Source organism: Schistocerca americana, chromosome 2, assembly GCF_021461395.2.
Source record: "Schistocerca americana isolate TAMUIC-IGC-003095 chromosome 2, iqSchAmer2.1, whole genome shotgun sequence".
Taxonomy (NCBI): domain Eukaryota; kingdom Metazoa; phylum Arthropoda; class Insecta; order Orthoptera; family Acrididae; genus Schistocerca; species Schistocerca americana.
The window spans coordinates 325,976,288-326,001,374 of NC_060120.1; the positions used below are offsets into that span (position 1 = coordinate 325,976,288).

General features: G+C 39.2%; 2 protein-coding genes across 2 annotated transcripts in view; one reads left to right on the forward strand and one right to left on the reverse strand.

The window, feature by feature from the left end:
• Nucleotides 1–6,174, reverse strand: part of LOC124593760 (cyclin-dependent kinase 2-interacting protein-like) — a 117,381-nt gene extending 111,207 nt beyond the window's left edge. Inside the window, exon 1 of the mRNA XM_047132111.1 lies at nucleotides 5,915–6,174. Coding sequence (XP_046988067.1) covers nucleotides 5,915–5,969 — 55 coding nt within the window. The 5' untranslated portion in view covers nucleotides 5,970–6,174. The remainder of the gene's footprint in view (nucleotides 1–5,914) is intronic.
• LOC124593759 (zinc finger protein 345-like) overlaps nucleotides 6,164–25,087 on the forward strand; it is a 192,070-nt gene continuing 173,146 nt past the window's right edge. The window contains exon 1 of the mRNA XM_047132110.1: nucleotides 6,164–6,297. The gene's annotated coding sequence lies outside the window, so the exon portion shown is untranslated. The remainder of the gene's footprint in view (nucleotides 6,298–25,087) is intronic.

Here is a 25,087-nt window from a genome sequence, read left to right on the forward strand (position 1 = left end):
GTCTTTGAGATGACAGGGTACCTATACCAATAAAAAGGATAACTTGAGCAATAGATAATTTTCAACTCGCTGAGCACCTACTTCACAATGATTTACAGCACAGTCTTGACAAAAATATTATCACACTGCTAGGAGCAGGTCATCCATCTGCAAATGGTGCAACATACTGAGTGAACTCATGTGGTAATGTATTTCTTTGATTAAATCTTCGCAGGCTATCAGCTGAGTTGTGGGTGGGTAGCAAGTCTGGGAGTCTAGTTGTGGTGCTACTTGTCTATTACAAACATGGCCTCCACTGCTTTGCAAATAATAGTGTTCGACCTTTTTTGTGCTAATGCTACACCACATGTGCAGATCAATTGGAAACCACTGTCCTGGTTGACATATAATCATGTACTCTATTTCCACTGCCTCTGTGATGACCAAATCCCAGAACATGTTGGCATGACACAGCACCTTTGATCTGTCCAAAATCAAACATTTGGCATTGGTTGATGTTGTGCTCTGCCTCTGCTGACTTGTTGATTTGGCCCAGGTGAAGAACACTCCTCGTCTATTCTGAACAGTGCTGTGCCTGGCTGATGTACTGCAAGTCGCACTCACAACTGATGCTGTAGATGCTGGGTGTCCATAGCCCTAGTTGCTCTTTGACTGATGCAAGCATATCCTTGATTTTAATAGTTGGTCATAGAATCATTTTTATGTTGTGTTTCTCCACAATACTGGAAATACTGGCTATGGACAGCCCTGCTTACAGAAATAACATCAGCCATTATTACTAAAAGTTTTACACAGGTTCTGTTAACTCAGTAAGCAGATTTTGTCACACATGACTCATGCTATTTGTTTCATGGTCTTGAGCACAGATTTGTATTGAGCTGGATAATGGCAGGTCCTTGCTTTTAGATACAGGTACATGTGTGGCTGCTTCTTGTAGATGAAATATCCCAGCTTACCATTAGGATTCTCCATCATTCTTGTAGGCAACCAAAGTATGAATACGTAGGAAAGTTCTGGTAATGTAAATACTTTAGGAGTAAAGGAGACTACTCACTGAAAGGAAAAATGAAAGAAAACTTTGCTAGCTTTTGGAGTAATCCTTTTTAGAGCTAGAATGCACATGTGCAAGTCCCCCCCCCCCCCCCCCCCCCCCCACACACACACACACACACACACACACACACACACACACACACACACACACACACACACCGCTGGCTGGACGTACAGTACCAGTGCTGTTTTGTGGTAGCCGATTTGCCAGCTAGGAATATGGGAGGATGGGGTAGCAGGTGCACAGATTGATGCGATACGTGAGCGTTGGAGCCCTTAGGAGTGGTGCATGCTGAAGGTGACATGGGGAAATTAATTTGGATAAGGTGATAGGACAGAGGAGGGGGAAAATGTTGGGTGGAGGGTTGGGGGTAGTGGTTTACCGGAGACTGAAGGCAGAACAGTTAAGAAAGCGGACTGTGAAGCAGCCATTGAAATTGAGCAAGTTATCCTGAGCTGCATGTTGTGCCACTGGATGGTCAACATTGTTCTTGCTAGTTTGATGGTGGCCATTCATCCTGGAGGACAGCTGGTTGCTAGTCTCCCACATCAAAGATACTAACCACTTACTTCACTAACTCTCCACCAACCCCACTCCTTTATCTCCTGGATTCCGATTCTTCACTGTTGATACCACCTCCATATACGCCAATATCCGTCATGCCCATGGCCTTGCTGCTATCAAAAACTACCTCTCCCAACATTTCTCAGGCTGTAAACCCACAACCAGTATGTCATATCTTATGTACCTTACCAACTATATCCAGCCACCCAACTACTTTTCCTTTGAAAGGACAGTATGCAAACAAATCTGCACCAGCCAAGGGCACCCTGCTGTGCTAGTCTGTTTAAGGGCCTTCTGCAGGGAACCTTCCTAGCCTCCCAAACTCCCAACCCCTCAAATGGTTCAGATTTGATGACGATATCTTCACAATCTGGACTCAAGACACCCTTTCCTCATTCCTTCACAACCTCAACACCCTCTCTCCCATCCTCTTCACCTGGTCCCCCTTGATCCAACATGCGACTTTCCTGGATGGTGACCACCCCTCTGACGTCTCCATCCACATCACACCCACTAACCACCAAAAGTCCCTGCATATCGACAGCTGCCATCGCAGTATCTCAGGTGATATGAATTCCCTTACCCAGTATGCTGAATGTCTCACAAAGGCCTTCACATACAGGCACTACACTCCCCCCCCCCCCCCCAAAACCTAGTCTGCAGACAGATTCCCCATGTCATATCCTAACACACTCCCAATCCTTCCACTAGCCCAAAAATAAGCTACAAAGGAGCACCTTCCTCATCACCCAGTACCACCCTAGATTCGAACAACTGAATCATAGCCTTTGTCAGGACTTTATCTCTCGTCCTAGCCTGAAATCAGGGACATCCTACACAAGATCCTTCCCACCCTGCTAAAGCAGTGTTTCATCGCCTACTCAACTTATGCTACATCCTTGTCCATCCCTATGTCAGCCACTTCCACTCTCAATCCCTTGCCATAAAGACCATACTCCTGTGGAATACCCAGGAGTAAGACTTCTCGAAGCTGCCCTCCCAGTAATTCTTACACCCGTCTTACCCCATCAGAGGATGGGCCACCTGTGAAAGTAGACATGTCATATACCAGCTTTGCTGCAAACACTGCACAGCTTTTCATGTCAGTATGACTACCAACCAGTTGTCCACCATGATGAATGGCCACCACCAAACTATTTTTCAAACTTAAGTTGATCACCTGGTGGCACAACATTCAGCTGATCACACCCCAGGCCATCTGGAACCGTCCATTCACCACCAGCTTCTCAGAACTACACAACTGGAAGTTATCCTTGCAACACATCATCTGCTCCCATAACTGTCCTGGCCTCAATCTCTGGTAACACACTGCCCCCCGCCCCCCCATTCTATCACCCACTCCCAATTCACTTCCCCATGCCACCTTCAGCATGCAGCACTCCCCACATGGTCCAATACCAGTACATCACATGCATGGTGACTCCATCTATCTGTTCATAGAACTTTCCACATATTGGAAGCAGGTGGTGGTGAGTGCATTTTGAACTAGTTTCACCATGTTGTTATCAAAGTGACTCTATAGTAGAGCCATGGAATCTTACAGCTGTACCCATATGGAGTGAGAGGTGATGTCAAAGCTGACTAAATGTGGTGTGCACAGTGACCCATGAGAGATTTTAAATGCTGTGCCAGGTGTCTGGCTGTGCCACACAAATTTATGGTGTTCACTATTGGACATAGTTGAGCTCCTCTTCGTGTGTTTTCAAGAAGGCCATAATCGTGTGGTGGTACTGGTGTCCCAGGGTACAGTACTGTAACTATGTCCTTGTACAGTCCTGAGTTGTTGAGGCGTAAGATGGTCCCCACTGTCACAGCTGTGTAGAATCCTTTTTCACTTACTTGATGCCAGATCCTGCAGGAGCACCTCAGTCGTGCTACTCAGTCTCCTGCCTACAGTCATCTGATCATAACAGCACCACCACAATGCCTTGGATGACTGTCATTGTCCTCACGAAGCATATGTAAGCCTGTGTTCTGCGACCTTGACATTATTTTTCAGAATTTTAGCTTCGCAACAGCACCATTCAGAACATGTGAGGAGTGTTTGCCTTGACCAAACCGACAAACTGGCAGTGACATAGCACGTCATCAATGAAGTTCATGTTTGATTTTGAACAGACAAAGGTGCTGTTCCACGCTAACAGCTTCTGGGATACAGTCATCAAAGAGGCAGTGAAAGTATGAGTAACATGACGATCTTGTCAACCAGGACAGTGGTTTCCAACTGGGCTGCACATGAGATGTGGTGTTAGCAAACCTACAAGTGGAACACGCTGATGTGAAAGCTGCAGAGGCAGCAGGTGGAATATACAGGCAACCCTAGGACCCACCGCTGGAGGTACATATTTTATTTGGGTGTAGGCCCTATTCAATTTCTGTGTTGTTTTGATACTGAACGGTGTTTCATTGCCTGTCTTCAAATTTAATAAGTTTTGATTCTGTAGTCTGATGATGTTTCTAATATGTACATATGTCAAATGAGGTTTTCATTCACATTTTTGATTTGATAATGAATGTATTGTTACATATATGCGGGGTATTGCAAAATTCATTTTAGCTACAGAGGGAAATACGGAAGCGTCCGATCCCGCCCGTCTGCTCTGACCCATGACGTCACAAATATGGCGGAAACGACCATAAACCACGATTCCAATATGGTGCATATAAAGTCGTTACGTACACATTATGAGGACGAAAATACATCGAAAAACAAACACACACACACACACACACACACGTTCCACAAAAAGCCTAATGACACTAACGGGACAATCGCGGGAGATAGGGGTTTTTTGAGTGAGGACAAACTAAATACAAACAAATTTAGATACGCACCCCCATACAAAACCACGCAAAACGACGAAAAAAACCAACTTCACAAAACTCCCCAAATACCACTAAACACAATATCATCTGGAATCGGACTCTTCCCTTGACCTATACAGCTTAACAGCAGCTCCCGATCCCATAAACTGGGATCGGACACTTCCCTTGACCTGTTATCCTTACGATATCTTCACATACAGCTGTCCCTGGTCTGAGACGCCGGAACTTTAAGTAAGCCTCATTTCTTCACGACATACTGAACACTTCACGACATACTGAACACTTCACGACATCATCCAAAAATCCGAATAGTTGAAGATATTGTATTAGAGAGAACGCACTGTCCCCCATCACAGCCGACAACCGAAAACTGTTGACGCTGCCAGTCATATCCATACCTACCAAAGACATAAAAAAAGCAATTTACCAAAATACACACACGACGCCACACTTGCAAACTAAATCAAAAACATCACCTAACACACCACCAGAGAGCACCACCGATCGCATCAAAACGACACCTACAAACACGGCACTCTGACAAACTAAATTCCGCGCCGTCGTGACGTCACAAACCACAAAAAGGCTTACGTCACGGGTCAAAGCCGACGGGTGGGATCGGACGCTTCGGTCAACCCCAAAACTCCAATAAGACGGAACGTTAAAACTTTGTTTCTTCAGCCAGTGTCACACACCACCTAGCAACATTAAGCAACCTCACAAGCACAAATGGACATAGAACTGAAAACACAGTTAATAAGCAAAAAAAGTACGTGACTGGGTAAAACAATTAACTCTTTCAAATAAACTGCATTTTGCGCGTGTTTGTACTCTGTTTTTACAATGCATTATTGCTGATGTCCATATAAACAACCAGCATGAAGTTGCATCCCAAACTTTCTTCAACGAGTTATGGCTCACATGATGAATTTCATATGTGGCTAAATAATAAATCGTATCAGCACTTCTCATAACATTTCATAGTGCTGCAATACCTTATTGAATAATTTGCGCATAGGGCAATGGTCTACAAGAAACTTATGTACCAGTACCCAAAAAGAAATCGATGTTCGCTACGAAAATTTGGTACCCCACATTACACAAGTCTACAGATGAGAGTTATTCTGATTCTGCACCGTCTATATTTCTCAGGGCAATGGGCCACCAGAAACTTATGTACCATTACCCAAAAAGAAATTAACGGTCGCTACGAAAATTTGGTACCCCACATTACACAAAGCTACAGATGAGAGTTATTCTGATCCTGCACCGTCTGTATTTTTGAAAGTTGTTTAGTTGTATGATGTCTGAATATATGGGCAGACTTTCGCTCAGCCCACGGGTTCTTTCTGTTTCTTGCAAGATTGCCCCCTGAATAAATACAACTACCAGTATTTACTTTTAAGTCGTTACCATTCTTTCGCTATAAAAAAAAGTAACGCTACATACGAATGACAGGCGTAAACGTCGGGGGTGGAACCGACTTCTCCGCCGGAGGTTCCATTATTGCACTTCCTTGACAATTCGTCACAGTACAACACTCAATCTTATCTGAACTGTGAAAAATTTGCAAATGTGCCTCAAAGAACTTTAGATATTCCACTCAATGTTCTCCTAGCTAACGTATCTAACTCTACCCACTGCGCCTCTCACAAACGCTGTCGGCTGTAAGAGCAAACGGCAAACCAGCCTTCTGGATGATACCATAGAGTATAACTATGGATGATACGCTTCATCTTTGAAGGGTGATGTTTACCATCAAATCGCAGTCCATGGAGAAAGAACGGCAACGATTGTAAACGGAACTTTCGTTGAAATTCCAACCAGTGAAGGTAAGACACATTAAAAACGGTTTGTTTGTAGTTCCTCTCATTAAAAAAAAATCCAATAATAATCGACGGAAATATTTTCATTTGCGTCAATTTGGAGCATCTCACGCCATTATAAAGAGATCGAATAAAAATGTAGTTTCTAATGTATTTTTCAGCTTATGTGCAAATAAGCATAATTCTCGAAGTTTTGCTACTGTATCGCCAACGCACTCGGAACACTATATTGTGGGTTAATATGTTGTAGGTGGACATCATTCGTAAACAAATGAAAGAGGTGTTGCAAGGATTCGGCGGAGGTTTTATTCAAAAGGCTAAGCTATGTGAGAGCGAGTAGTTAGTTATTTAAAGATAAACATGGTAGGCGAGTCCCGTTCTTTCAAATGCCGAAAGCGTACAGTTGAAAAGTATTGATTGGATTCACATGATGCCTGGCCACGATTATTTGTGGAATTTAATTGAAACTCGATCTTTGTAAATGATCTTGTTCTTTCAGTGTTCTTTTTCGTTGCCGTTTCTTTTGCGGGGCGTACAGAGCGAGGAAAGCACCAGTGTTCAATACAAAACTTGTCTCCCGAACAACTAGGTTTAAATGTTTTGTGGCCCGACTACATGCGTATTACTGGCAATCGCAAGTACACAGCTGCTGAGCCTAACGTTGCGTGAACATAATGCTGTAGGAAGGAAGGGAAATGGAAAACAAAATTGGATGTCTTTCATTTGTCTGCCCAAAGGCACGATGAATGAACTAGGCACCACATTTTACGTGTTAACCGCATGTGCATTCATGTAAGAGTCCCTTGAATGTGGTGTGAATGAAGTTTGATACGAATGATTCCATAGCCGAAGACCATTGTAGAGAGCGGGAATTAGGTACCAAACGCTTCTCCTGTTTCGTAATCAGTATTGATGGTTGTTTTTGTGATGTTAATAATGAGCATTTGATTTACTGTATCTGACATAACTTATTCATTAAATGTTCACAAATGAATATCTCATTGAGTGGGTACTGAGAATTCCTTTATTTGATGAAAATCTGCTGGCTTTCAGTTTGTATTGAGCTGTTCATTGAAGCATATTTCATAGTTGCTGGTTATGTTATTCAACTCATTTCTTGTTGTTTGTTGATGTGTATTTCCTAATAATGTAAGTCTATGAATCAGAATTGTAAACTTAGTGCTGTGAACATTTCACCTAAGTTTACGAATATCGTAAGGCATTACAATAATTTGTGAAGGAAACTTGTGAAATATTAATGGCTATTGGTATCTCCATTCTCACCAACCTCAAGATTGGGGTTACAGTATCAGTGTAGTTGAACAAATGATTGCAGAACACAGTGCATTAGTAATAGAACTCAACATGAACAGTAAACTGCAAGCAAGCACATGGCACTCAAGCTACACATTCAGTATGAGGGCTATTAAATGCTCTTAAAGCAGCATTGTCTGATGTGAACTGTCAGCAGAAAATTTCAGACATGGGGGCAATACCGCATTTGAATGTCTGTTGCAACCAAACCTTGAAAACAAATTTTGATGATATGTTGCTGTTAATTCTCAAGAAATATCCTGCAGGCAAATTGCAAGGAAGGGGAAAACCTGTTAAAGGGAAAATATTTACACTTGAGCTAGATAAATCAAGACTTTTTTATGAAATATGACAGACACATGAAGACAGCCTTAGATCTTTCAAGCAAATACCTGCTTCATTGTACCTACTTAAGAGCCAAGAGGATTTACAGAAAGGGAATGGAGGATGCATAGAAGAAATACAATAACAAGTTCATTAAAGAGGCTCCTAGCCCATGTAAAGCAGCTTGCAATCTGGTAAATGAGCACAGGAAGAAGCCTACCTCTGCCTTAAATTTCTATTGTCCTGATGCCTTCAACCAGTACTTTTTAAGGTTATTAAGAAATACTTTAAATGAAATTCCAGACAAGGCTTAGACCCCACGTCTTGTATAAAAAAGTAAGTTGATGCACTGTTAAAAACTGGAAGTAAGTGTATCCTAAGGACATGGTAAAAATAGTGAATACATGTAAAATATGCAGAGTGTGCAGATATCTATGGCATGTCTTGCACATTCCTGAAGAAGATTATTCCAGAGCTTGCTCACCCTCTAGTCATAGAAGTCAACAAATGTTTATCCTGAAAGTGGCACGCACTGTACCAGTCTACCAAAAAAGTGACCCACCTGAAGTGTCCAGTTACAGATCATTTTCCATAATCCTATCGTAGCTAGAGTTGTAGAGTCTGTAATGCAATGCCAGATACAAAATTACTCCAAAGACAAAAACCCCATTCAGGACATACATCAGGTTTTTTGCAAGAGGAAGTCTTTGGTTACAGCAGCAATCAGGAAGATAGGGCAAAAGGTTGAAGACAAGGAAAGTCTGGCACTGACACCCTGTGACCTCAGCAAGCCCTTTGAGTGCATCTCGCACAATATGTTGCTTAGTAAATTACAGTGTTATGGTATTGGTTGTGGTGTGCTGGCTACCTTTCAATCCTGTCTTGAAAACCAAAAGCATGTAGTATCAGTTCATGATGCAGTCTCCCAAGAGCAAAAACTGGAGCATGGTGTACCCCAGTTATCCATCACAGGACCTCTCCTGTTCCTTATTTACATCAAGGATCTGGGTTGTAATAACCACATATTACAGTTGGGTCATTCCACATCAAGGGGACCAGGGGTCCCCACTCGACCATCTCCGAATCTAATGAAATTTGGTGTGGAGGTTCTATACGGTCTTTACTGGCTACATACCAAATTTCAGTTCAGTATCTTTAGTGGCTTAATTCTTAGGGGATTTTAAAGACAGGCTGCTCACCTTCATATCATGTATGAAGGCGCAAATGTGGCAACTTTGCTAGGCTTCTTTAAAAGTTCTAGCAAACATTTGGTCATTTTCTTTAATATACACAGACAGTTTATGCTGAATTACACCGTGGCAAAAATTGGGGATGTAGCCTTACCTAAATATAGATACAAGCCCATAAAGTGGCTAAAAAATTCGTTGCGCTATTCTTAGAGCCATGGTTTCACTGACCACTGCTAGTTTTCATATGAACCAATCACACCAAAACTTCAGAGGATTATTCATATCTATGATGTGTATAAATCAACCAAATTTAATTAACATTGGATGCCCAGATGAAAAGATATGCAGATTTGGCCAAAATTTTCTACTTGCAAATTTTAGGGGGGCAATATCTCAACTGTGTCTTCTTCACTCCTCTGTTTCTTGCTCCAGCTCGAAAAACCATGCTTTAAGCTTTCAAAAAAAATATTTTTTAATTTCTGGATCTGTCAGTCTGACAAGTAGGAATACGTTTCAAAAGTTATTATTTTAGCACTTGGAGGAGATTGAAAAGTCAAATATTTTGCTCGTTAACGTTAAGTCCCATGGTTAATTATTTTTATTCGAGTGTATAAGTCAGTCTGCTTGTGTCTGTATATGTGTGGATGGATATGTATGTGTGTGTGTGTGTGTGTGTGTGTGTGTGTGTGTGTGTGTGTATACCCGTCCTTTTTTCCCCCTAAGGTAAGTCTTTCTGCTCCCGGGATTGGAATGACTCCTTACCCTCTCCTTTAAAACCCACATCCTTTCGTCTTTCCCTCTCCTTCCCTCTTTCCTGACGAAGCAACCGTTGGTTGCGAAAGCTAGAATTTTGTGTGTATATTTGTGTTTGTTTGTGTGTCTATCGACGTGCCAGCGCTTTCGTTTGGTAAGTCACATCATCTTTGTTTTTAGATATAGTTTCAAACATTAATTTAACATGACATAAAAACAAGTATAGTACAAAACACAGCAAATTTGCATAACAAAAATACTAAAGAGTCAGTTCCATTTTTCATTAAGCATTTCTACAATTTTGTCAATGACAGATTGTGGGTAACTGTATTGTCTTCCTGGTGATGATATTGATGAGGCTTCTGAAGTCATGAAGATACATTGCTCAGGAATCCAGCAGGTATCTTTAGCAGTCGGCCAGTGGAAGGAATGAGCATGACCATGTGGATGCATAAAGCTGACGAGAACATCTTGTTATTCCTGTGAAACTTCACGTTTCCAACCCACCAAAAATTGCCATACACACAAGTAACACACTGTTCTGGTTGTAATCTTGGAACTGAGACTGCTGGAATTTCTTCGTCTGCTTCAAAGATGTTAACTGTGAATGCTGTAGCATCACTGGAAACTCTGCTTACTCTGGGCTGATTACAATTAATTGATTTTCTCTTGTTTCAGATACTGTATGTCCCATAGTAAACCTTGTTGCTTGATCTGGTTGGATTTTTTCAGTTTCTTCTTTTGGTACATAAAAAAGCTTTGCACCTCAAATAATATCATCATAGAATTTGAATAAATCATATGGAGTCAATATTTGGTTATCTAAGGTACTCTGCAGACCAGCGCAGGCTGCTAGTCCTTTTGCTGTTCCCTCAATTCCATCACATGGCAATTCACTGTGGCTTGTTGCAAAAATATTCCATTTGGCAGTGATGCCAAACTCATTTTCGTGCAGGCATAAATTGATGAATTTTTTGAAATTCTTATATTGAGCAGCTGAATCATCACTAAAGTAGTAAATGTTCTTAATGTTTTCAGTCTTTGTCTTTAAATATGCTATCAACATTACTTGAAAAGCACAGACAGCAATGGTATTATGACAGAACAGTTGCTGGCCATACGAATGCTAATGCTCTGACATTCTTTGCCATCGAAATAGACATCAGCTGGATGAAATGTGGCCTGACTATTCTCCCAATGGAAACCTGAAAAGCAAATGAATAATTCTTGGCAAAATCTATCAGTATAGTTAATTCACTTTCTGCAAGATTCCTTTTTAGCTGCTTAAGAAATAAACTTTGGTGTTCTGACACAAAGTGATGGCTTCTTAAACTGGTAATTTTCAAAATCGGTGCCTCCATGAAATCTTCAACAGTTCTCTGGCAAGTCTCCAATGTGTCTCTGCCAGAATGGACCCATTGCTTGTATTCCATTGTTTCTTCAGGGTCATAGTCTTTAAAAGAGTCTTCAATAAAAACCTATAGTCACATTTTACCTGGACATTCCTTGCAATGTTGGAGCATACAATTTTTTAATTCCAAACTGTATAAAGTTTTTTTCATCAAATACTTGTAGTCATCTTGAATGGATGTTGCTGAAGCCAACATTAATTTGACATTTTGATGAATTGCACATACACATACTGAATGTCATACAGAAGAACCAGCTGTACTACAGCATTTTGGCCTGAGCTCACAAAATTTTGAGAAGTTTAGTTCATTTCCATATTGCTTACAGTAAGCAATGAACATTTCTTTAAGGTTACAAAGGAGCAGGTGTTTCTCCTTGTGAATCTTTCCCTATTTATTCTTACTACAACACAATCCTTTTTGCTGGGCATAAACGAGAAAAATCTTCATCTTCCTAGAAATCAAGGACATTTTGTTTTACTTCATCAATGAGCTTTTTCCCCTTTTGGGTTTGCAAGTGTTGCCAGAATCCTGTTTTTCATCTTTAGTTTCCTAGCCTTCTTCACCATCTTAGTTGAAACAGCAAATTCTTTAGCAATTTTTTCCGTAGTGCAGCTGTTTGGGGGCAGGGTCGAAATTTGAACTACTGCTATTGCTTGAAGTCTGAAGTTTAATTTTAAGTTGTTCAATTAAGATGTCCATACCTTTACATTTATGGCACTCTTCCATTTGTATTTGAGCAATAACTACTTGGCTCACACCAGCAGCTGTGGCAATTACCTTAGTAATGTTGCATTGGACTTTCAGACCTTTGCACTTTATGTATCTCATTGAATCCCTTTCACTGATCTGTTGAAGCTTTAGTAGTGATTCTCCAAGTGATGATAATGAAGTGTTAGCAGTAAAGGAAGCATCAACAACACCCATGTCTTCAGTAGGTGGTTAGTCTTGCTTATCCTGACAGGATGATTCTGGGTGGGCATTTCATGTCTACGTTTGGTACAAATTTTCTGACCAGGTTTAAAAACTTCATTAGTCAGTAACTTCAGCCTATCAGACATTGCAGTGTTTATTGGTTATATGTTTTTCTTTACCAAATGGGTTGCAGAAATTCCGCGGGAATTGAAATTTTGCCGTCAACAAGGCATTCTGGTTTAAACAAATTTGGGCATCTTCAGTGAAACCAAGCCCAGACCTACACTGAAGAATCTCCTTGTCAATTGGTTACATTTCCTTAACTGATTGTAGTTCCCTTTTTCCATGATAGAATGGTGATGACTTCAGACAATATTCATTGTTGTTTTTATATAAAATATACAAATTAGGCTATCAAAATATTTTGTTTTCGTGCTTACCTTCAGCTACAACAATAATTACTGATTATTCAAATACTCAATACTCAACACTAAGATTGTACAGTGTCAACATCAAAGATTACACCATACAAAAGACTGACACTGTGAAAATTGCCAATAATGAAAGCAGCAGTTGAAAGTGATGATTCAGCAATGTATATCACTGCTGTGAGGATAGACCCTTAAAAAACTATTGCTGCTTTAAAATACCATTGGAAACCGAGTGACAATGGATTGTAGGGTTAAAACCTTCTAAAGCAACATAGCATTCCATTATGATCTTCTAGATTTTATAATCTTCAGGGCACTTTCTGAGGTTTTGTTATTTATATTCTACACTGTAAAATAATTTAAAAACACTTCTTATTAGCATAGTTACTTTCCCTAGACCACATGAAAATCTTAAACTATTAAAAGACACTACAGTTACACGGTTTTTGATTTGTTGTTGTTGTGGTCTTCAGTCCTGAGACTGGTTTGATGCAGCTCTCCATGCTACTCTATCCTGTGCAAGCTTCTTCATCTCCCAGTACCTACTGCAACCTACATCCTTCTGAATGTGCTTACTGTATTCATCTCTTGGTCTCCCTCTACGATTTTTACCCTCCACGGTGCCCTCCAATGCTAAATTTGTGATCCCTCGATGCCTCAAAACATGTCCTACCAACCGATCCCTTCTTCTAGTCAAGTTGTGCCACAAACTTCTCTTCTCCCCCACCCTATTCAATACCTCCTCATTAGTTACGTGATCTACCCTTCTTATCTTCAGCATTCTTCTGTAGCACCACATTTCGAAAGCTTCTATTCTCTTCTTGTCCAAACTAGTTATCGTCCATGTTTCACTTCCATACATGGCTACACTCCATACAAATACTTTCAGAAACGACTTCCTGACACTTAAATCTATACTCGATGTTAACAAATTTCTCTTCTTGAGAAACGCTTTCCTTGCCATTGCCAGTCTATATATCAACTTCAAATTGTATTAATTTTTGTATTTATCAGTAATCCACTTTCCCTACTTTCGATCCAGAAATTAAACAATATAGCTTTGAAAGCCTAAAGAATCCTTTATCCAGCTGCGGCAAGAAAAAAAAAGGATCGAAGAAGGCACAGTTGGGATATTGCCCCCCTAAAATTTGTAAGTAGAAAATTTTGGCCAACTTTTCAGGTGCCTATCTTTTCATCTGGGCATCCAGCGCTAATTAAATTTGATTGATATATAGACATCATAGGTAGAAGTTTAGGAGTGATTGGCTCATACGAAAAGTAGCAGTGGTCAGTCAAACCATGGCTCTCAGAATATCATGACGAATCTTTTAGCCACTTTAGTGGCTTGTATCTATATTTAGGTATGGCTAAATCCCTAATTTTTCCCATGGTGTGCTAGCACTTTTACAAAAGTGTAGCAAAGTTCATACATTTGCGCCTTCGTACATGATGCGGAAGTGAGTAGCCTCTCTTTAAAATCCCCTAAGAATTCAACCACTGAAGATACTGAACTGAAATTTGGTATATAATCATCAAAGACCATATAGAACCTTCATACCAAATTTCATTAAATTTGGAGACAGTCAAGTGGGGGACACTTTTTAATACTGGTCCCTTTGACGTGGAATAACCCAGTTTGCTGATGACACTACTCTTTTTGCCAAAGGAAAAGCTCCTGCAGAAACCTGCAAGCAACAAATGTGCATCTTGAAAACATCAAAGAATGGTTCATTGACAATAAAATGAAAATGAATGAAGAAAAAACACATCTTATGGCAGCTTTAGTAACATTGGATACTATGATAATATGGAGGCTATCAAACTGCTGGAATTCATGATTGACAGCAAATGCATCTATGAATGAGCAATAGAGTGTGTGTGTGTGTGTGTGTGTGTGTGTGTGTGTGTGTGTGCGCGCTCGAAGCTCTCCCATGTAATATACCTTCCGAGGAGATTAAAAGATGTGTTAACTGATCCATACCTTAAAACGGTGTGTTATGCACTATTTCATAGCCGCATATATTAGGCCTACTGTTATGGGGACACACTGCAGATTGCCAGGATGTATTAATGTTATAAAAGAAAGTAGTCAGAGTCATTGCATCAAGCAATTGTATATTCACCTGGTTAGGAATAGTGAGGATCTTCAGCCAGTACATTTTTTTATGCTCATCAGTGTAAAAGAAAACCAAGGCAAGACACGCGCATAATCATGACGCCTGAAACAAGAGGATACGAAATCGTCGACTGTCTGGAACACTAGCTAGTTTTCCAGTGCTTGCTTTAAAAATGTTCAACTCATTACCCCAAGAAGTGCAGTCCCTGCCACCAGGACCATTCAAAAGGAAAATAGCACAGGACCTTAAAAGAGTATCCATTATGCCCCATTGGAGAATCTTCAATAGTGACCAAAGTGAATGGAAAAAATAATATTGTGAATATTTTTCTTTATGTATATGAAAAATTGCAAATAACTCGTATGTATGTAATCTTGATGCAGTCTTCCCACTCATGACGTAAATGACACAGATCTTGTAATAAAGTAATATTTGGAAATAATAGGCTGCCTTGATAAGGCCATTCTTAAATTGTTTCTTCAATCAAACAATAATTTGGTCATATTTTATGATTCCATAACAGAAAACAGCATGTAATATTAGCAAACAGTTCAAGAGGATATGTCAAAGCTAGCACCCCTAGAAGAGCAGTATATTTCATTAAAGGTTCAATAAGTAATTCCAGTATTATTATGGATATGCTTAATAAACAACAGTAGTTGACACTATGAGAGAGAAGTGTGGTGCAACAGAGAGAGAGAGAGATTTATTGCTAAAATTCCGTGAACATACGTCGAAAGTAGTCACACATCATATAAATTCCTTCCACATATGTCTCATGAAATGATCACAACATGCAGATGGGAAGGGAGGGAAATGATAGTGATATTAGAAGTATGCACTGTGACACTCTCATAGGTAGCCTGTGGAGTACAGATGTTGATGTAGATGTTCTGAGTGATATATTTGGTACATTTTCAAATCACATACTCTTTTGTTTGCTATTGTCGTTTCATTAAAACGAATATACCCAGGATTCTAATTATTAAGTTGTGTGGCGGTGGTGCAGTGCCAGCCAAGTGTAGAACATCCGTTGTTACAGAAATCCTTAGAAATCCCGAAGTATAAGTAGGCATAGCCCTTGATTCAGGTAGGGTAAATACCTGTCCCTCACCCTCTGCTCCACCTTCATGAGTGCTTAAAAGGGGGAATTTGTCATGTCCTATTTAATTAAATACTCAAAAGGCATCTCAGTTTTCATAACACGGAATCAGGCTGAATGTAAGTAGCCCAGAGCATTATTGTACCAAAACTACACAGTTATTAATTTCAGATAAATTGGCTCAGTGCAAAGCTACAATACATGCCAGTTCCTAACTTGCATTAAATTTGTTAATAATTCAGCAACTAAATACAGTGGTCCTCTTTTAGATGTTTTCATTTAAGCACAGTGTATCATCTGACTTTTATTCACGAGGACTTGTTTTCCAATTTTCTTACACACAAAATAAATGCCCAATTCAAAACATTATTGGCACATTTCATGTTTTTCTACTGGAATTGTAAGTGGCCTTCATATGACTGTCGTGAGACCCATGTGAATTTATCATGTAAATAATAAACTAATGATTAAAAAATATTTGTTAAACTTATACAGTTTTTATTGTGAAGACTGTTTCCATTGCATTTGAGGTCGATAATCTGATATGAGGAGAGAGTACTAATTTTTGTATAGTGATCTTCAGCAAATTGGTGCAGTTCAACCATTGATACTAATGTGACAATATATAGGACTTTTGTAAATGATTCATTCATTTTTAGAGTTGTTTATTTTCCAAAGTTCACAAATACAAATATGACTGATGCACAGCAGCACTGTCAACTCACCGAATTTTCATTGTGCCCATCAATTACAGGTGCAGTGCCTTGATAAAATGAAGACAAAGTAAGAAGTCAGTTTTTGTGTCTTGGAATACATGAGATGTTTTTGTACAATAGTGCAGAGTGCATTCAGAAGAAATTATGGAAAAGAACTGCCATATAACAGAGTGCTGTGTGTTGGTATTGACAATTTAGGGACACTGGTTGTCTCTGTAAACAGAAAAGTACCTGTTGTTTTTCTTCTGTGAGGAGACTGACAGGTACTTTGTACCTTGATATACTGCAGTTGTGGTTGTTTCCACTACTGACTGCTGATTCCAAGAATTTCATATCCCAACAAGATTGTGCACCCTCTCAGAGGAGCATCCATGTTCGTCTCTACCTAAATGATGAACTTTCACATCGCTGAATTGGGTGTAGTGATGAAGATGATGTGGTTCTGTTCCCTCAGCTCCCCTGGTCATATGACCTCATGTCTTGTGACTTTTCCCAGTGGAGGTACATTGAGGACTGTGTTTATGTACCCCAAATACGAAGAATGCTGGAACAGCTCAGAGTACACATCAGTTCTGTTGTGTGATGACCATTGACAGGATGTTGCTACATAAAGTATGGAATGTACTTGACTATTGCTTGATGTATGTCATCTGACAGGGGGGCACTCGTAGAACATTTGGTGCAACATGCATGCTTGTTGAGTTTATGCTTTTATTCATGAGTCAGTCACATTTGTACATGTAATTTCTTGGAAAACATAGAGCACTTTCAATGAATGAATAATTTGCAATAGTGCTTTATTTAAATCGTGAATAACTGACTACTCTAAAGAAGTGAACGTAATGATGCTGGTCTAAGAAATAGTCACAAATATTCCAGGCACAAATAAGCTTTAAATAATTCTATAAAATAAAGTGGATGTTGTGATAACAGAATGAGATACTGTATTTGACTTTGAATGAGGGAGTATCTGCTTCTGTATTCGGAAATCATTGTGAAGTACGTGGTAGAGCTTATGTCCCAATGTAGCTGTTATTAGGGTTTCTTCCTGTTCCATTCAGATACTGAGTGTGAGAGGAATGATTGTTTAAATGCCTCTGTGTGTGCTGTAATAAATGTAATCTTGATGTAACAGTTTGTGAGAGATACGTAGGAGGGTGTAATATATTCCTGGAATCATCATGCAAAGACAGTTCTTAAACTCTTTGAGCAGGCTTCCTTGGGATAGTTTATGTCTATCTTCAAGAGTCTGCCAATTCAGTTTCTTCAGCATCTCTACTACACACTCCCACAGGTCAGACAAACCTGTGACCGTTCATGCCGCCATTCTCCGTATATGTTCAGTATCCCCTATTAGTCCTATTTGGTACAGGTCCCACACACGTGAGCAGTATTCTAGAATGGGTCACACGAGTGATTTGTAAGCAATTTCCTTCATAGACTGATTGCATTTTTCCAATATTCTACCAATAAGCTGAAATCTGCTTTACCCGCAACTGGGCATGTGAGTGCATTCAATTTTATGTCTCTACAAAGTGTTATATCCAGGTATTTGTAGGACGGGCCACTTCCAACTGTGACTCATTGTTACTGTAGTAGGGTGACCAAACGTCCCAGAAAACCGGGATTGTCCCGGTTTTCATCCCTGTGTTCCGGTAATTTGTTTCGGGACACTCAAAAGTCCTGGAATTCAGTTTTTAAACACATTTCGTGAAACTTTCTCAAATTTTTGGGATTTTGCTATATTAAAGGAAATACAACACAAGAAATTAATATATTTTAGCTTATTTGTCTAAAACCTCCATTGTCCCATACTAGTAATCACAGTATCAGTATTGATACACTCAGGCAATAATTTACTTTGAGCGGTACTTTGGCCAACAAGTAGTAAGCTGTATTATTGTAACAGAGCTATGAAACCGTCCGATTGTCGTGCCACTTACTCACACACTCATTGTCAGAACAGTGTAGTAATTGAAGTTTTGTCAGACAAACTGCAATAGTTTTTTCTCATATTAGTGGTATTATTGCTGCAGTACTGTGAAACGCAATGCCGAAACGTGCCTGCAGGTTCAGTGACTGTTATTCCAAGGAGTGGAATTTCATTAAGAAAGGTAGTTTTGATTACGAAGCAGAGTGTTCCGTATGTAACTGTTTTATTAGAATAAGTCATGGTGGACGTTCCGACATAGCTGATCACATCAGGTCAAAGAAACACATTAACAGATACAGTGCACCGAGCCGCAGTAAAACTCTACAAAATTATTTTGTGAAACATCAGTCAAGTGAAGAGATGAAAGTTCGAGCAGCCGAGCTTACACTAGCCTACCACACGGTAAAACATCACCAAACTTATAGATCTAGTGATTGTACTAATAAGCTTGACAGCATTATGTTTGATGATTCTTCAATTGCAAAAAAGTTTAGTTCAGCAAGAACTAAAGCGTCAGCCGTAGTGAAAGGAGTTATTGCTCCCCAGAGTGTAAAGGAAAGCCTTGAATACATCAAAAAGTCTTCTTTCTACGGGATATCCACTGATGCCAGCAATCATAAGGCCACTAAAATATTTCCATTTGTTGTTCAGTTTTTCGATATTAATCAGGGAATTCAGACCAAACTTTTGAAGGTGAGTTCCCTACCTAATGAAACATCTGACAAAATTTCAAGATTTTGTATGAATACTATCGTAATGTTTGATCTTGAGAAAAATAAATGTGTGGCATTTTGTGGAGACAACACCAACACAAACTTTGGTGGTTTAAAAAGACAAGGCAAATGCAACGTATTTACCAAATTAAAGGCAACATTGCATGAAAACATTGAAGGCATAGGGTGTCCTGCACATGTTTTACGCAATAGCGTGCAGACATCTGCTGACAGTTTAAGCTGTGATGAAGGTATACTCACACTTTTACATATATACTGTTAGAACAAAGAGGCTTAAGGAGTTCTGTGATAATGTGGGAACTGAATATATGAATGTAATGTGTCACTCGAAAACTCGCTGGTTATCACTGTTTCCAGCAGTTGAAAGAGTAATCCGCCTGTTTGAACCGTTAAAAGATTTTTTACTAAATGAAGACAAAGCCCCCAAAATATTGGTTCAGTTTTTCAGTAACCCTTTAAGTGAAGCCTACTTATGGTTCAGTCACAGTCAGCCTAGCACTTTGCAGCATGCGATAAAGGAAATTGAGGGAAGCACGAAAAGTGTAATAGAGGTAAATGATGTTTTGAAAAATACTCTGGAAACTGTTACTAAGAGGAGAGAACAGCAGTTCATTTATTTTAATGTTAAATCTGTCCTTAAAAGAGCAGAAGTATCAGAAGCAATGGAAAGGAGTTTTAGAGAAGAAGTTAACAAGTTTTATGACACTTGTGTAGAATATCTCAGCAAATGGAGCGCCTCATATTTACCCTCATCGCCAGTGTTTGATTGGATGTTACTGAAGATAGTGCCAAAATGGGAAAGTATTGAAGAGACAGTTGCTTATTTGAAGAGTAAAGAGATTGAAATCGATGATTCCATTGTCTTTGATCAGTTCGGCATACTGACAAATTTTGTTGAAGAAAGTTTTCACAAGTGGAATGATGAAAAAAAAAAAAAAAAAAAAAAAACCATCATTGGAATGTCATGAGAAGTGGGTGAGTTTTTTTAAAAGCTGTGACTGTCTTCAGCATTACTCTGAGTTGGTAATAATTGCAAGGTATTTATTTGCAATCCCAGCCCATAATGCCAATGTGGAAAGAATATTTTCTTTCATGAATATCCAGTGGACTGATGAAAGAAACAGAATGGAGGTGGACTCTCTTGAGGCAATCCTGCAGATCCTGTACAACTACAAAATGGATTGTGCCGAGTTTTATCACTGTGTCTCAAAGAACAAAGACATGATCACGAAGGCTGGAGGCAGTGAAGAATACCCTTTTCTCCAAGGACAGTCAATTCCATCTACAAGTGCTCAGTAATATTAAAGCTCATGTTAATATTAATTGATTAAAAGTTGAATGGCTGTAAAATTTTGTAAAATCGTAATACATTTCTTTATTACTGTATACGTTTATTAAATGTCATTAATTATACAGATAATCTAGATTATATCAATCTTTTGTATCCTCTTATTAGTTATAATAATCAGGTTAACAAAATGTATCAACAAAACATTAATATTTAAAATTAAGAAACCTGGGTACATGTGGAATGAGGTGTCCATTGGCACCCGAGTGAATGTGTCCCGGTTTTCACTGAAAATAATTTGGTCACCCTATACTATAGCCACATGATACTACAATTTTTTGTTTTGTGAAGTGCACAATTTTACATTTATGAAATTTTAAGGCAAATTGCCATCTCTGCACCACTTTGAAATCTTATCAATATCTGACTGAATATTTATGCAGCTTCTTTCAGACAACACTTCACTAGAGATAATGGCATTATCTGCAAAAAGTTTGAGGTTACTATTAATATTGTCCACAAGGTCATTAATATACAACATGAACAACAAGTGTGGCCAGTAATCATCTTCCCTGGGACACACCCAAAGTCACTCCTACATCTGATGAGGAGTCTCCATCCAGGATAGACTGCTGCCTCCTCCCTACCAAAAAATCCTCAGTCCAGTCACAAATTTCACTAGGTACCAAGTGAAAAACGGATACTACTACACCAGTGATAAGGTAGCTGTTTATGTTGTGATCCAACATTTTTGTAGGAGCTGAAATATTACATCATCAGTAATATTCCTTTTCATGCTTTTTTTTAAGATGTCAGACCTTAAAAATATCATTGACTTGTTTTCTGCTAATGGTCTCGCCCTCAGTTTTAAAGAGAGACAACACATTCGGTTCAGCACATCTAGAGTACTGCACCAGTGATTGGTGTAATAGGTGGCAAGAAAATAATAAATTTGGTGGAAACTTCAAATTTCTTGTGTGTCCTGTATTAATGGGAATTGGAAAAAGCACATTTTGTAACTCCTAAAACAACTTAGTTCAGTCACACTTGCACTTATAATCATAGCAAATCTTGAGTGGAGAGAAATCAATAAGTTGACATATTTTGCACATTTACATTCAATAATGCCAGATGGAATAATGTTCTGGGGTAACTCATCTTTAAGAAAGAGTCTTCATTCCACAGAAACATGCTGTAAGAATATTATGTGGTGTTCACCCATGATCATCTTGCTGACATCTGTTTAAGGAGTTGATCATTCTGACGATTGCTTCACAGTATATTCATTTCCTCATGAAGTTTGGTGTAAATAATGCACTACAATTAAAAAATAACAACGATGTACATAATTACTATACCAGAAGGAAAAATGACATTCATTACTCCGCAATGCTGCAACAAAAATTTTTGTTCACTTTCCTAGTCATATAAAATGGTTGTCAGACAGCAAATTAAAATTTGAAAACATACTGAAAAAGTTTCTCCCTGACAGTCTCTTCTATTCTGTAGAAGGATTTCTATTACTGTAATGTGTAAAAGATATTGGGTAGGACTTACTAATGACGCCATTTGTATATCTTTTCTCTTTTTGAAGGAAAAAAAATGTTCAGAATCTACTAATTAATTTGCAGTGGAATGTAAACTGACTCGTTCCATATCATTACGATCTATTGTGCAGAATGATCCGTGGCACATGAAGCTGACTAACTACCTATCTATCTAATTGTCCTTACATTTTACAGGCAGTTTTCTTTCTGTTTATCTTCAAGTGTTAGGATCTCATGACCTTCAGCAAATCCTTATGTAATCTGGAGGTGTCATTTGAAAGTTCGTTCCTTCCATAATTTTTACAGCTCTTTTCACTCTTTCCACAACCTAACTTAAGACATCAGGCTTCACCACACATCGGTCTGTCACCACAATCTACATTCCAAATACTAATATAGGTGCAAAAGAAATATTGTCACTGTTCTGTTCACATATGGTGTCACATGCCATATAACCATTATGTTACAAGGGTAATCTGAAGTCCTGTATTGGTACATTAATTCGGTTCTAGTAGTATGTCACTTCAGGGACTCACACCTAGTGAGTACATGGCTGGCGACCACGGGGTCCCGAGCTGAGTCCTGGCATTGCTTCCACTTACTTATGCCAGGCTCCTCACTTTTATCTTTCCTATTTGGCCACCCTCGGCCAACTCTTGTTCTTTTCCGACCCTGACGCTATTAGGTTTCGAGGGCTAGGGGTCTTCCATTTCCAACCTATACTTCTACTGAGCTGAATATCTCCCGGGATAAGGAGATTACCTTCTATCAATTGCCAACGGCCTTCTAGGAGGGCGGATGAACGGCTAGAAGGAAGGGCACTCTCTTGCCCTTGGGGTGGGAAACTGCTCCTAAAGGCGGAGGAGCCACAAGGTGGCCAACGGCATAGAATGTAGAAGGCAACTGGAAACCACTCCATTAAGGACCAGGGCGGGTATCCCAAGTATCAACAGCTTATGATGGAAAGCTCTTTGGTTAAATTCTCCGGAGGTAAAATAGTCCCCCATTCGGATCTCCGGGTGGGGACAACTAAAGAGATACCAAAATACAAAAGCATTAATGTAAGAAGGATAGCAACATGGAACGTCAACTCACTTCTTAAATGTGGTAAACTGGAAAACTTGAAAATGGAAATGAAATGAATGGATATTGATGTACTGGGAGTCTCAGAAATGAGATGGCCAAATGCTGGCGACTTTTGGTCAGGGGATGGAACAGCACAAGACAATCCCAGAATTGCAGGAGTGGGAATTATCCTCAATAAAGAGATGGGGTTAAGAGTAAAAGGATTTGTTCAACATAGTGAGAGGATAATTTATGTCCGATTGGAAACTAAACCAAGAGACACAATCATAATCCAAGTATACATGCCAACTACGAGGCACGAGGATGATGAAATCGACATGATGTATGACCACCTTGAAGAAGTAATTGGCAGAATTAAAGGAGCTGAAAACCTTGTCATCATGGGAGATATGAATGCCGTTGTTGGGGAAGGTAAAGAAGAGGCTGTGGCAGGGAATTTTGGATTAGGATTAAGAAATGAAAGAGGGGAGAAACTTGTAGAATTCTGCCAAAGAAATAAACTTTGCATTACAAATACCTTCTTTAATCATCATCCAAGAAGAAGATATACTTGGAAAATGCCTGGTGACAGTAGCAGATATCAAATTGACTTCATATTAGTGAAGTAAAGATTTAAAAACCAAGTTAAGGACAGCAGATTATATCCAGGCTGTTATGTGGGAAGTGACCACATACTCGTTATGATGACGACTGAACTAAAATTCAAGAACATTAAAAAAAGAAGTACATGTAAATGGGATTTGACAAACCTGAAAAACGAAAATACACTGAAGCACTATCAACTAGAAACAGACAAGAAAACAAATACACAGGGCTGCAATGACATCCAAAGCAGGTGGGAAAAAATAAAAACTGGTATTTTAGAAGCAGCAGATGAAGTAATAGGAAAAGAAAGGACAGAGAAAAGGAAGGAATGGATCACTAATGACCTACTAAATATGATGGAAGAAAGAAGGAAATTAAAAAATTCTGTGAAGAAGGAAGACCAAGAGAAATACAAGAGTCTGAAAAACAGAATCAACAGAGAGGCAAAACAAGCAAGATAAAAATACCTTGATGATCTCTGTATTTCAGTTGAGGACAACATGAGCAAGGGAAATATCGACAAGGCCTATAAATGTGTGAGACATTCCTTTGGAGACAGAAGAAACAAGTGTAGGGGTGTGATGGATGAAAATGGCAATATGTTGGATGATGATGATGAAGTTGCAAAAAGATGGAAACAATATATAGGAAAACTGTACAGCGGACCAGACCTGTCTGAAAACATCATGGAAGAAGAAGCAGAAGTAGATGCACACAACATAGGTGAACCTATATTAAAGGAAGAGTTTGAACTAGCTCTGAAAAAATTGAAAAACAACAAATCGCCTGGTATAGACAATATCCCAGCCGAACTTCTGAAATCTGGAGGAGCAAAACTAAATCAGGAGTTGTATAATCTTGTTTTCAACATGTACGAACAGGGTAAAATTCCTACAGACTTTGAGAAAAACATTTTGATCCCCATTCCAAAGAAGGCAAATGCTACAAGATGTGAAAATTATAGGACGCTCAGCCTAGTTACTCACGCCTCTAAAATATTGACCTCAATTATCCTAAAACGCATAGAACAAAAAGTCGAAGCTGCACTCTCCGAAGACCAGTTTGGATTCCGGAAAGATAGAGGAATCAGAGAAGCAATATTTGCTCTAAAACTAATAATAGAGAAACGACTAGATAAGAACCTGAAAACATACAGGGTTATTACAAATGATTGAAGCGATTTCACAGCTCTACATTAACTTTATTATTTGAGATATTTTCACAATGCTTTGCACACACATACAAAAACTCAAAAAGTTTTTTTAGGCATTCACAAATGTTCGATATGTGCCCTTTTAGTGACTCGGCAGACATCAAGCCGATAATCAAGTTCCTCTCACACTCGGCGCAGC